Source organism: Aquarana catesbeiana, linkage group LG01, assembly GCF_042186555.1.
Source record: "Aquarana catesbeiana isolate 2022-GZ linkage group LG01, ASM4218655v1, whole genome shotgun sequence".
Classification (NCBI taxonomy): Eukaryota; Metazoa; Chordata; class Amphibia; order Anura; family Ranidae; genus Aquarana; species Aquarana catesbeiana.
Window position 1 is genome coordinate 476,144,058 of NC_133324.1, and position 12,625 is coordinate 476,156,682.

General features: G+C 42.8%; 1 protein-coding gene across 5 annotated transcripts in view; it reads left to right on the forward strand.

Annotated features, from left to right (window-relative positions):
• PTBP3 (polypyrimidine tract binding protein 3) overlaps positions 1-12,625 on the forward strand; it is a 256,357-nt gene that overhangs the window by 223,621 nt on the left and 20,111 nt on the right. For all 5 annotated transcript variants that reach the window (XM_073591458.1, XM_073591444.1, XM_073591448.1 and 2 more), the window contains 2 exons: positions 7,625-7,764; positions 7,997-8,030. In XM_073591458.1, the coding sequence (XP_073447559.1) occupies positions 7,625-7,764; positions 7,997-8,030 (174 nt within the window). The remainder of the gene's footprint in view (positions 1-7,624; positions 7,765-7,996; positions 8,031-12,625) is intronic.

The following is a 12,625-nucleotide window of genomic DNA, read 5'->3' on the forward strand; positions in this document are numbered from 1 at the left end:
TAGAATTTTTACTCATGTGATCACAAAAGACCTTTTACTAGTCTTTAGTACCTGGCCAGTTTCCACCGACAGCCATGGCATTTTAGCGATGGCTTCTTCTTTTTTTTTTTTTTTTAACTGCCACTGGACATCTCAAACCTGGAGCTTGAAGTTTTCTCTTCACAGGTGAAAGTGAGGCTTGCTTCAACTACTGTTAAGCTGGAGAGCCCAAAGTTGTGTTGCTGTGGGGATACTTTGCACTAGCCATTGACTCTCAGAAACATGTAATTGGATTCTGTTGTATATTGGGGTCTCCCAGACTTAGAATTTCCATAGTACCTAAACCTATTGTAAAAATGCAGTCAAAACCAAAATATTTTTAAAATAATCGTGTCAAGTGCAGATAAAAGTGCTACATAAGAATGAAATATAATTAGTAGATGTACATTGTAAAGTGCTTGTGCAAATAAATAACATAAATTAAATAAGCTACATTGTAAAAAGCTCATGCGAGTAAATAAAATAAAAATCTCATGTACCAAAATAATAATATATCTTAAGGATCATATGCAGAGTTCACTGCTGGCTATTAACACCAACTTCTCTGCAAACCACAATATTGTGCAGAAATTATATAAAGTGCTTGTACAATAAAGTTAAAAAAATGTGATTCCAAGTAAATTGCCAAAAGCACAATGGAAACGTTATAAGATGAGCTTGTGCTGATTCACTGCAAGCTGTTTACAGGGACTTCAGTGCACCATCACCCAAATAGAACACACACACACCCTCTGCTTACCAGAGGAATTGGACTTCTAAGGCCTTATGTACACTGAGGCTGTTAAACGTACATTCAGATGCAGTTGGACATTTTTCTCAACTGCCCCTGAACTCGTTCAATGTTATCCTATGTGACCATGTACACAGTTTCGTTTACAGTCTTTTTTAGGCAGTTGCATTTGACAGCCTTTCTTTGAAGGCAAAAAAATGAGTTCAGACGCCAAAGATTTCCACGTTTCAGACGCTTAAACGCGGTACCAGCATTTAGCTGCGTTTTCATTTACAAGCGTTAGGTGCCCTATTTTTTTTTACATTAAAAATCTCAAAAATGATGGCAAATGATGAAAAACCATTTAAAAAATTTTTAAAAACTTGTAATTGCTTGCAATGATTCAAAGACTATATACCCTAATGAGCCCTTGATCCAATCCAATACACCACTAGCATTGCTGTTGTCTGAAGTATAACTGGAATTTGACCCATATGTTAGATTTGAACAAGCAACTTGTGGCAAGTGACAATCCGCAACGTGTGGCAGGTGACGTGGCAAGTGACAATCCGCAACTTGTGGCAAGTGACAATCTGCAACATGTGGCAGGTGACATGGCAAGTGGACAATCTGCAACTTGTGGCAGGTGACGTGGCAAGTGGACAATCCACAACGTGTGGCAAGTGGACAATCCGCAACTTGTGGCAGGTGACGTGGCATCAAATGACAATCTGCAACTTGTGGCAAGTGGACAATCTGCAACTTGTGGCAGGTGACGTGGCATCAAATGACAATCTGCAACTTGTGGCAAGTGGACAATCTGCAACTTATGGCAAGTGGACAATCCACAACTTGTGACAAGTGACAGTCCACAACGTGTGGCAAGTGACAATCCGCAGCGTGTGGCAGGTGACATGGCAAATGACAATCCGCAACTTGTGGCAGGTGACGTGGCAAGTGAGAATCCGTAACTTGTGGCAGGTGATGTGGCAAGTGGACTATCCACAACTTGTGGCAAGTGGACAATCCACAACTTGTGGCAAGTGGACAATCCGCAACGTGTGGCAAGTGACAATCCGTAACTTGTGGCAAGTGACACACTAAATACAAGTACACTGCTGCTCTCTCAGCTGCTACTACTCACTCTGGTCTCAGAAAATGGCTGAAATAGTTAAATAATACTGTTTTTTGAGCTTGGGGAGGGTCTTATGTTATCTTAACTAAACGCTTCTAGACGCAAACGCAGCATGCAAACGCAGCTAAACGGGCGTTTCAAATGCCGTTTTCAAGGTGTCAAAAAAAAAATTGTTCAGAGGACTTTGCCTCACCATCCCATGTACATGGAGCCTTACACTTTTGAAGCCATATACACTTATCTGCCTGGTATTAGCAGCCACTTAGTTTCCAGAGCAATATATCCAATGTTGTAACTTTTGCCATAGAGCAGCCTCCTGCCACTGTCTGATCCAGTATCAGCCAAACAGCAGCCCCGTGTATGCAGAAAACAAATATCTTGCATTACCAGGGCAAACTGCACAGCTTTATTGAATGTTTCATACTTAACAGCAAAGAAAAATACAGTAACATACAATATATTGAAAGCCAGGTTCACACGCTGCCTGATATGCGGCCGTGTGAGATGACATCACTGCCAAAGGCTCAGTCCCGAACGGTTTCATTAAATGACGTCTTCAGGGGATAGCGTGTGGTAATTATTTTGGTGCATGAGATTTGTATTTTATTTACTTGCATGAGCACTTTACAGTGTACACTTAATTATTTAATTTGTTATTTTCACAAGCACTTTACAATGTACATCTACTAACTATATTTGATTCTTATGTAGGAATTTTATCTGTACTTGACGTGATTATTTTAAAAAATATTTATTTATGGTTTTGATTACATTTTTGCACAAGATTTGAGCAATTTTTTTTTTTTTTTTTTTACTAAGGATTATTATTTAGAGGAATAGTGCACCCAATTTTTTATACATTGAATTTCCTAATAATGCTTCAGTCGGTGTAAAAAAAGTTTGTTCTAAAACTGGTTTTATGCATAGGGATTATAAGTAATCAGTAAATACTGAGACGTGTAGCAATTGTTTGCCTTAACTTTCAAGGCTTTAAAGCAATTAGTACAGGCTATTTTTTGTAATAAAATTTTTTATTTTTTTATAATAAAGAAAATTTAATAAGAATATTTAACTCAGGTGCTGTCCATTTCTTCTGATCATCCTTGAGATGGTTCTACACCTTCATTTGAGTACAGCTGTGTTTGATTATACTGATTGGACTTGATTAGGAAGGCCACACACCTGTCTATATAAGACCTTACAGCTCACAGTGCATGTCAGAGCAAATGAGAATCATGAGGTCAAAGGAACTGCCTGAAGAGCTCAGAGACAGAATTGTGGCAAGCCACAGATCTGGCCAAGGTTGCAAAAAAAATGTCTGCTCCACTTAAAGTTCCTAAGAGCACAGTGGCCTCCATAATCCTTAAATGGAAGACGATTGGGATGACCAGAACCCTTCCTAGAGCTGGCCGTCCGGCCAAACTGAGCTATCGGGGGAGAAGAGCCTTGGTGAGAGAGGTAAAGAAGAACCCAAAGATCACTGTGGCTGAGCTCCAGAGATGCAGTCGGGAGATGGGAGAAAGTTGTAGAAAGTCAACCATCACTGCAGCCCTCCACTAGTCGGGGCTTTATGGCAGAGTGGCCCGACGGAAGCCTCTCCTCAGTGCAAGACACATGAAAGCCCGCATGGAGTTTGCTAAAAAAAACACCTGAAGGACTCCAAGATGGTGAGAAATAAGATTCTCTGGTCTGATGAGACCAAGATAGAACTTTTTGTCCTTAATTCTAAGCGGTATGTGTGGAGAAAACCAGGCACTGCTCATCACCTGTCCAATACAGTCCCAACAAGGAAGCATGATGGTGGCAGCATCATGCTGTGGGGGTGTTTTTCAGCTGCAGGAAGAGGGCGACTGGTTGCAATCGAGGGAAAGGTGAATGCGGCCAATCGCAGGGATATCCTGGATGAAAACCTTCTCCAGAGTGCTCAGAACCTCAGACTGGGCTGAAGGTTTACCTTCCATCAAGACAATGACCCTAAGCACACAGCTAAAATAACGAAGGAGTGGCTTCACAACAACTCCGCGACTGTTCTTGAATTGCCCAGCCAGAGCCCTGACTTAAACCCAATTGAGCATCTCTGGAGAGACCTAAAAATGGCTGTCCACTAATGTTTACCATCCAGCATGACAGAACTGTAGAGGATCTGCAAGGAGGAATGGCAGAGGATCCCCAAATCCAGGTGTGAAAAACTTGTTGCATCTTTCCCAAAAAGACTCATGGCTGTAGATCAAAAGGGTGCTTCTACTAAATACTGAACAAAGGGACTGAATACTTAGGACCATGTGATATTTCAGTTTTTCTTTTTTAATAAATCTGCAAAAATGTCAACAATTCTGTGTTTTTCTGTCAATATGGGGTGCTGTGTGTACATTAATGAGGAAACAAAATGAACTTAAATGATTTTAGCAAATGGCTGCAATATAACAAATAGTGAAAAATTTAAGGGGGTCTGAATACTTTCCGTCCCCACTGTGTGTGTGTGTGTGTGTGTGTGTATATAGATATATATATCTTTTGCATGCAGCGGGCCCAAACTTCCTCTTCTGATGTCCCCCACAGGAGTTTCAGGTAAATACAGGATATTGTATATTAGTGGTTCCTAAACTGTGGCCCATAAGCCTATACAACCACGGTTAGTTCACAATTCCCACTGGCATCATTGATGGGGCGCTATTTCTCCCAATGACCCCAACAATTGAGCATTATTTCTTCCCTCTGACTTTATTGATGAGGCATTATTTTCCCAACTGACACCAAAGATGAACACAATTCCTGCCACTGACACCAAAGATGGGCACAATTCCTGCCATTGACACAAAGGTGGTCTAAATAGCTCTCATTGACACCAACAATGAGGCAATATTTCTTCCACTGACATCAACCATGGGACACTTCTTTCCACTGTCACCAAAGATGATTTGGCGCAATTCCTTTAATTGAAGCCATTGATGGGGCACGATTTCTCCCACTGACACCAAATATGGGTACAATTCTTCCTATCGCCATCATTGATAGGGCACTCTTCCTTCCACTGACAAACAATGGGACATTATTGCTCCAGCTGACACCAGTGATGGGGTACTATTTCTCCTACTGACACCATGGATGGGGCACTGTGGCTTCAACTGACCTCAGCGATGGGGCACAATTTCTCTCACTGACACCGATTATGGGTTACTATTTCCACTGGCATGAACCATAGTGCGCAATTCCTCTCATTCAGTACTAGTGAAAGGCACTTAAGAGGATGGGGTCTTATTCAAACTTCACTGACCACAGATGCTAGATTGTTTTTTACTGTGACTATCAGCCAGGGGCTTTTTTTTTTTTTAAACTCCCAGTAAGGGCCCTTTCACACTGGGGTGGTTTGCGGGCGTTAATAGCGCCTGCAAACCGACCCGAAAGTGCCGCTGCTTTGTATCCAGTGTGAAAGCCCCGAGGGCTTTCACACTGGAGCGGTGCGCTGGCAGGACGGGAAAAAAAGTCCTGCCAGCAGCATCTTTGGAGCGGGAAAGGAGCGATGTATTTACCGCTCCTTCCCCACTCCTGCCCATTGAAATCAGAGGCGATTTGCGGTGGTTTTTAACCCTTTCTTGGCCGCTAGCGGGGGGGGGGTAAAACTGCCCCGCTAGCGGACGAATACCGACGGTAAAGCGCGGCTAACAATAGCGGAGCTTTACCGCCGACGCAGCCCCCGCCCCATTGTGAAAGGGGCCTTACTACAAGAGTGATTGTTTATAACATATAATAATGAGTCAAAACAAAACCAGGAACTGTCTTAAAAGATATTATCAAAATGCAGTCAAGTGTCTACCAACTCAACCAAATCTAAAGGTGCGATCCATGTAACCAAAGGGCCATACAGAAAAAAACACCATGACTAAGAGAAGTCCCAAGGAAAACATTTATTGAATAGGAATGCAAAGTTGCAAAACATTTGCTTATAGAAAAAACACCATTCACCATTAAAAAATTACAATGTCACAGAACACTAGGTAGCAGCTGCTCATACACACCTTACCCTCCAGTCCATAGGCTTAAATAGACATCAAGAGGTTACCCTCTATTTAAATAGAGCCAGCGGTCTACTCCGTCATATCCCCAAAGTCTAAGGTCAAGCAAAATACTGCCTATAATTTTAGTGGCAAAAACTGTCCAGAAAAAGTATGGCCTTTTAGGGAAACTGCTCTAGTAGTTCTGGAATATATAGAACATAATTCCAACATAAAGCTGCCCCTATTTCCACTGTAAACCTCTATATGATAGAGCCCCCATTAAACCTAATTTCCCCTTCCAAAGGAAATTGGTGTAAGTGAGATCTAATGTTACTAAGCCTCGGGGTATCAAACTGTGTGACTGCATCATCATAGCGTGTCTGCTGCTGGCACAAGGACAGTCTTGCAGTTCCTCACACATGTAAACACTCAGCATAGCAAAGGCATGAGAATAACAGCCAAGCCAGTAGCATAGAGCAAATAGCAGACATAGAGATCTTCAGCAGGCTTTTGAGGTATACTGGCATACACTACAGGCCATCAACACAGCATATGTAATTCATGGAGTGGAATACAAAAAAGGGTGGACTTGTTCCTCCCATAAACTTAAAACAGTAAGTCTCACCACTCCATGTGTCAGTACAAGGGCAGTAGGAAGATGCCATACAGTAAGTGATCTCAGGCGTCCCCTCATATATCAAGTCCAAGGATCGCTCCTTGCTCCTTTCTTGCCAGACCTGCTCCAGCAGCTCACGTCACGTACCGCAGCTACTCGATCAAGCCTGTGTGGAGGGAAAGTGTCCAATAGCAGCCACTTCTAGACATATTTATGTCGAAACATCATTGTTCCCTGGCTACTGATGCCAGGGCATGGTCTTCTCCCCCTGGCCACAGTCTGCCCCCCAAAGGCTAAAGCTTAGTGAACTGGCCCTTTGTTTAGAAAAGGTGAGGTGAAGTGCTAGGTTTCTTTTAACATTCCGATTATGCTAATCTTAACTGTTTTCCTAACAGGTCTAGGTCTGGGGTCTCAAATTTCTGTTTGGGAAACTACAAGTCCCGTCATGCTTGTAACTGTCATCCTTGCAATGCCTCATGGGACTTGTATTTTCGCAAGAGCTGGAGGGCTGCCAGTTTGAGACCCCTGGTCTAGGTAGTATTTGTGAATTGTAAGCTTTTTACAGGGACCTTTTCTGTACAGAGGCTTCTTCTTTCACAAACTGAAGCATACTTAGCAATGTTTACTATACTTCAGTGATGAATCAGCACCGTATTGTTTAGTACCAATTGCTCGCTGTGTTCATTCAGGAAAGGTAGGGGGTTGGTAAACATGACATGTTTGCCATATCAGTGCTGCGGGAAGGGGTGCCAGGGTATCCGGGGGGGGGGGAGGGGGGGTGCAGGGAATAGTTTGGAATGTCAGGAGGGCTCAGCTGATAATCACAGCTATTCTTTTATTCAGCTGACTGCAGAACTGTTCTGCTATAACTTCATGGTCTGAACTGAAGTGACCATGAGCTTACAGCCGAAGGGGGAATACAGCCAACATAGTGTACTAACCTGGCCAGCTGGAAATAGTTCTGTAGGTCCGTACAATGTATGTCCATGGCAGTGAAAAGGTTAAAGCTGTGGGTGAATGGGATTGATTCAGCGTTTAGGTACTTACCCAAGAAAGCATATTGATGTCATGAGTTTGCATTTAACTGACATTACAGACAAGCCTTTGATTTTTTCTGCTTTGTTTTGCAGGTCTTTCCGTTTCAGGTGTACATGGGGCTCTTGGCCCTCTTGCTCTTACCACTTCAGCAATCACTGGTCGTATGGCATATCCAGGGATGACTGCCATCCCTGGCCATTCTGTTCTCTTAATCAGCAATCTAAATCCTGATGTAAGTATTCATATTTTTTTTTTTTTTTTTTTTTAAATATATGAACACAACCTCTGTGCTCTCTGCATATGTTTGTTTCCATCTATAGATGAAATGATTTTTCATGTAAATATTCATTCATATGATGCTATGTATTTATATTTTATTTACACAAGAAACCTAATATGGCTTTGGGTATTGCATATTTCTATATTTGTATGTCCTATTAATTTTTGTGCAATTATTTCCACAGCTTATTACACCTCATGCACTCTTCATCTTGTTTGGTAAGTAAATTGACTTGTATGCATAGCTATGGCAAAAACAATCAAGTGTCAGACCAAGTCCTTTAAACTAAATGCTTAACAGAATTTTAGAATTTTAAAAGTTTGTTTGGAACCTTTTAAGCCCCATTTGGAATCGCTGGCAGAATCGGGCCCTGCAGTTTTCTTCAACCCTACTGTGTAAAAGACTAACCTATTTTGCTAGCATAATTAGATTTCTTACTCTTGAACCAAGACTTTTCCACACTGCAGCTATACTGGACTCACTGCTGACCACTATCCTGCATGGCTGCCATTAGCCTGGTGTTTCGAGTGCCGCATCTGCACACCGCTGGATTGGACCTTGTGGACATAGCCTGCAAGTGACCTTTGAGCACTGGGTTCTGCATAGGGGGCTTTATAGACTTCAGTCTGATAAGTTAGCTGCAGAGGTCCAGAACCACTAACATTGCCCCAGCTTGTTCCTGTGTCTAAGGACTTGTTGGACTGAGCACCGGGTGGTACATAAATTACATAACTCACTAGGTGCCTTTTAAAATTCCTTGTTTCCTGACAATTTCCACTGCAGAAACGGTTTAACGCTGTGGAGCTGAGCATTAACATCATCTGAGTGTAATGTCACATGTTGTGTCCTCTTTCCCACGATACAGCATTAAGAAAGCATATTCCCACTGCTGCTCCTTCTTTGCATAGAGCCACATGGCACTTCAGTCACCAAACTGTTCCTGTCCCCCTTCAGTGACTTTGGTCATCTTTGGCTTTCTGACCCTCACTTGCTACAGGTGTCCCCCCTGTGTCCAGAATCAGACATATTGTGACCGCGTGGCAGTGAGGCAGCATAAGACCCAGGGTATGGGGTAAGGCAGGTACTCCTTGTTTTGTAACATGAACCTTAGAGGGCATTACTGCCATGCAATTGCAACATGTCTGATTCTAGAGACAAAGGAGGGTACAGTCTTGCTGTAGTGGGGGCCCGCAGCTCACACTATGCTAAGTGCTTTGGTGCTACTTTTAGCGAGCTTGCTGCTGCATCCAGCGTCTACAGCCTGAAATGCTGTTGCCCTCTTCTCTGATAGTCAGAGTTCTGTGAATGAACCACAAGTACCAATCTTCCATTGCGACACACGCCTTGTAGTTCTCAATGATTTGCAAAGGCTCTGAAGAGCGCTCTCATCATTGATCTTCCTGCTCTCCAGTAACTTTCTGCTGTACAGGAAGTGCAAGCAGGACAGCTTTACTGAGTGTGCGTGAGCCTGGCATTGCACCCATGGTCTGCTCTGCAGACAAAAAAGATAAAAAGACAAAATGTGGAAACTAATCCAGACAATCACATTGTCTGATTTTTGAAAGAATTTATGTGCAAATTATGGTGGAAAATAAGTATTTGGTCAATATCAAAAGTTCATCTCAATACTTTGTTATGTATCCTTTGTTGGCAATGACAGAGGTCAAACATTTTTTGTAAGTCTTCACAAGGTTGTCACACACTGTTGCTGGTATGTTGGCCCATTCCACCATGCAGATCTCCTCTAGAGCAGTGATGTTTTGGGGCTGTCGCTGGGCAACACGGACTTTCAACTCCCTCCAAAAGGTTTTCTATGGGGTTGAGATCTGGAGACTGGCTAGGCCACTCCAGGACCTTGAAATGCTTCTTACGAAGCCGCTCCTTCATTGCCCAGGCGGTGTGTTTGGGATCATTGTCATGCTGAAAGACCTAGCCACGTTTCATCTTTAATGCCCTTGCTGATGGGAGGAGGTTTGCACTCAAAATCTCACGATACATGGCCCCATTCATTCTTTCATGTACACGGATCAGTCTTCCTGTTCCCTTTGCAGAGAAACAGCCCCAAAGCATGATGTTGCCACCCCCATGCTTCACAGTATGTATGGTGTTCTTTGGTTGCAACTCGGCATTCTCTCTCCTCCAAACACGACAAGTTATGTTTCTACCAAACAGTTCTACTTTGGTTTCATCTGACCATATGACATTCTCCCAATCCTCTTCTGGATCATCCAAATGCTCTCTAGCAAACCTCAGATGGGCCCGTACATGTACTGGCTTAAGCAGGGGAACACGTCTGGCACTGCAGGATCTGAGTCCCTGGCAGCATAGTGTGTTACTGATGGTAGCCTTTGTTACGTTGGTCCCAGCTCTCTGCAGGTCATTCACTAGGTCCCCCCGTGTGGTTCTGGGATTTTTGCTCACCGTTCTTGTGATCATTTTGACCCCACCGGGTGAGATTTTGCGTGGAGCCCCAGATCGAGGAAGATTATCAGTGGTCTTCAATGTCTTCCACTTTCTAATTATTGCTCCCACAGTTGATTATTTCACACCAAGCTGCTTGCCTATTGCAGATTCAGTCTTCCCAGCCTGGTGCAGGTCTACAATTTTGTTTCTGGTGTCCTTTGACAGCTCTTTGGTCTTCACCATAGTGGAGTTTAGAGTGTGACTGTTTGAGGTTGTGGACAGGTGTCTTTTATATTGATAAGTTCAAACAGTTGCCATTAATACAGGTAATGAGTGGAGGACAGAGGAGCCTCTTAAGGAAGAAGATTCAGGTCTGTGGGAGCCAGAAATCTTGCTTATTTGTAGGTGACCAAATACTTATTTTCCACCATAATTTGCAAATAAATTCTTTCAAAAATCAGACAATGTGATTGTCTGGATTTGTTTCCACATTTTGTCTCTCATAATTGAGGTATACCTATGATGACAATTACAGGCCTCTCTCATCTTTTTAAGTGGGAGAACTTGCACAATTGGTGGCTGACTAAATAGTTTTTTTCCCCACTGTATGTGATCAAAACCTGCAGCTGCTGTCCACAAAGTGCTAAAACCTCAAAAATCAAGCAAAAAGATTAATAGCACTTGCAGTTGTGATATAATCTGATAGACAACAGCAAATTAGAATTGTCAAAGTGAAATGCAGTCTCTTGCAACGTCCTAAAGTGCTCCAAATAAGTAGAAAGTGCTGAAGGGCTTCATATAAATTGACTGCCGTGTGCCTCACTCCCCTCTTGTATCCCCACTCACCAGAAACAATGGACCCTCAGCTTTGCACTCTGGGGGTCAAACACGCTGTGATCTGGTGTTAATAGATGGAACTCTGGGACTCCTCAGTAGGATCAACAAACGTGAAGGATCTTGGGGGGTGACCAAAATGATCACCAGGCTCGATAGAAACAAATAAAATCTCATAGTGAAGTACTGTTAAAAACTATTTATTGCACAATCATATGCGCCACTTATGAGAGAGCTGATAAAACAGACATGAGACAGAGTATGAACTCATCCGGGTTCGCCGCGGGCTGGCGTGGGTTCTACCAATTTTTTTGCTTTATAATCTCATGCATTAGGTTCCACCATTTCCTGTTAGGGTGCACGCTGCTTGATTTGTGAGTCCTTCCTGGGCTTTTTTGCATCAAGCCACAGAATTTGTAAAAAACTGCCTGATTGTCATTGTACAAGTTGTACTAGATGGATGTTGAGGCCTCATTTGATGCCAGCTTTGGGAATAAGGTCCTTCAGGCAGCTGCAGGCAGTCCATAGCTTTCAGTCGTTTTCTTAGGCCCGTTAGCATTTGTTTGCTGTGTTGCCCACCCCTCAGCAAGTATTTAACCTTTGAGACATCAAAAAGCAGTCCAACTATGTCATTCAAAAGACAAGACAAGAGCATCCTTTTTTTGCAGTCCATTGAGGGACACATGTCTCACCCCTGTGCTTTTGGCTCTGCTTTGCGTTAGAAAAGGAGGCAAGCTGGTAGTAGGAAGTAGTTATCTAGGGCTCGCCTAAATTTAATTAAAGTTTTATTTTGTTTTTATGCCAGTGTCCAAATGTCCTGTAAGTGGCAGCATGCCTGAAGGTGAAAACTTCATGTGTCCCCTAATGGACTTCAAGAAATGGATCCTATTTTGTCAAGAATGTACAGATGTTTAATCTCTGTAGACTCACAGCAGCATTTGTAGCCAAAGGTGGTTCATCCAAGTATTCACCCCATCATTGTACAATAGGCCAGGCGGGAGCCCTATTACCCTGGGTAGACGTCATATGACATCCTCCCAGGAACATGCCTTACACGCAACTCATGGGACACGCTGCAGCTCAAACTGTCACCCACTCAATCCCAGCCCATCTTTACCATGTGATTAGCTGTGGCCATTTACAGATAATTATCACTGTGTATCACTGGTTGCATAAGTGTGCACACCCTTTTATAACTGGGGATGTAGCTGCGTTCAGAATTAAGCGATCACATTCAAACTCCTCCTCTTAAATAGGAGTCGGTACACACCTGCCATCATTTAAAGTGCCTCTGATTAACCTCATATAAAGTTCAGCTGTTCTAGTAGGTCTTTCCTGACATTTTCTTAGTTGCATCCTACAGCAAAAGCCATGGTTCTCAGAGAGCTTCCAAAGCATCAGAGGGATGTTAAAAGGTATCAGTCAGGAGAATTGTACAACAAAAATTTCCAAGACATTAGATATACCATGGAACACAATGAAGACTGTCATCATCAAGTGGAGAAAATATGTGACAACAATGACATTACCAAGAACTAGACGTCCCTCCAAAACTGATGAAAAGACAAGAAGAAAC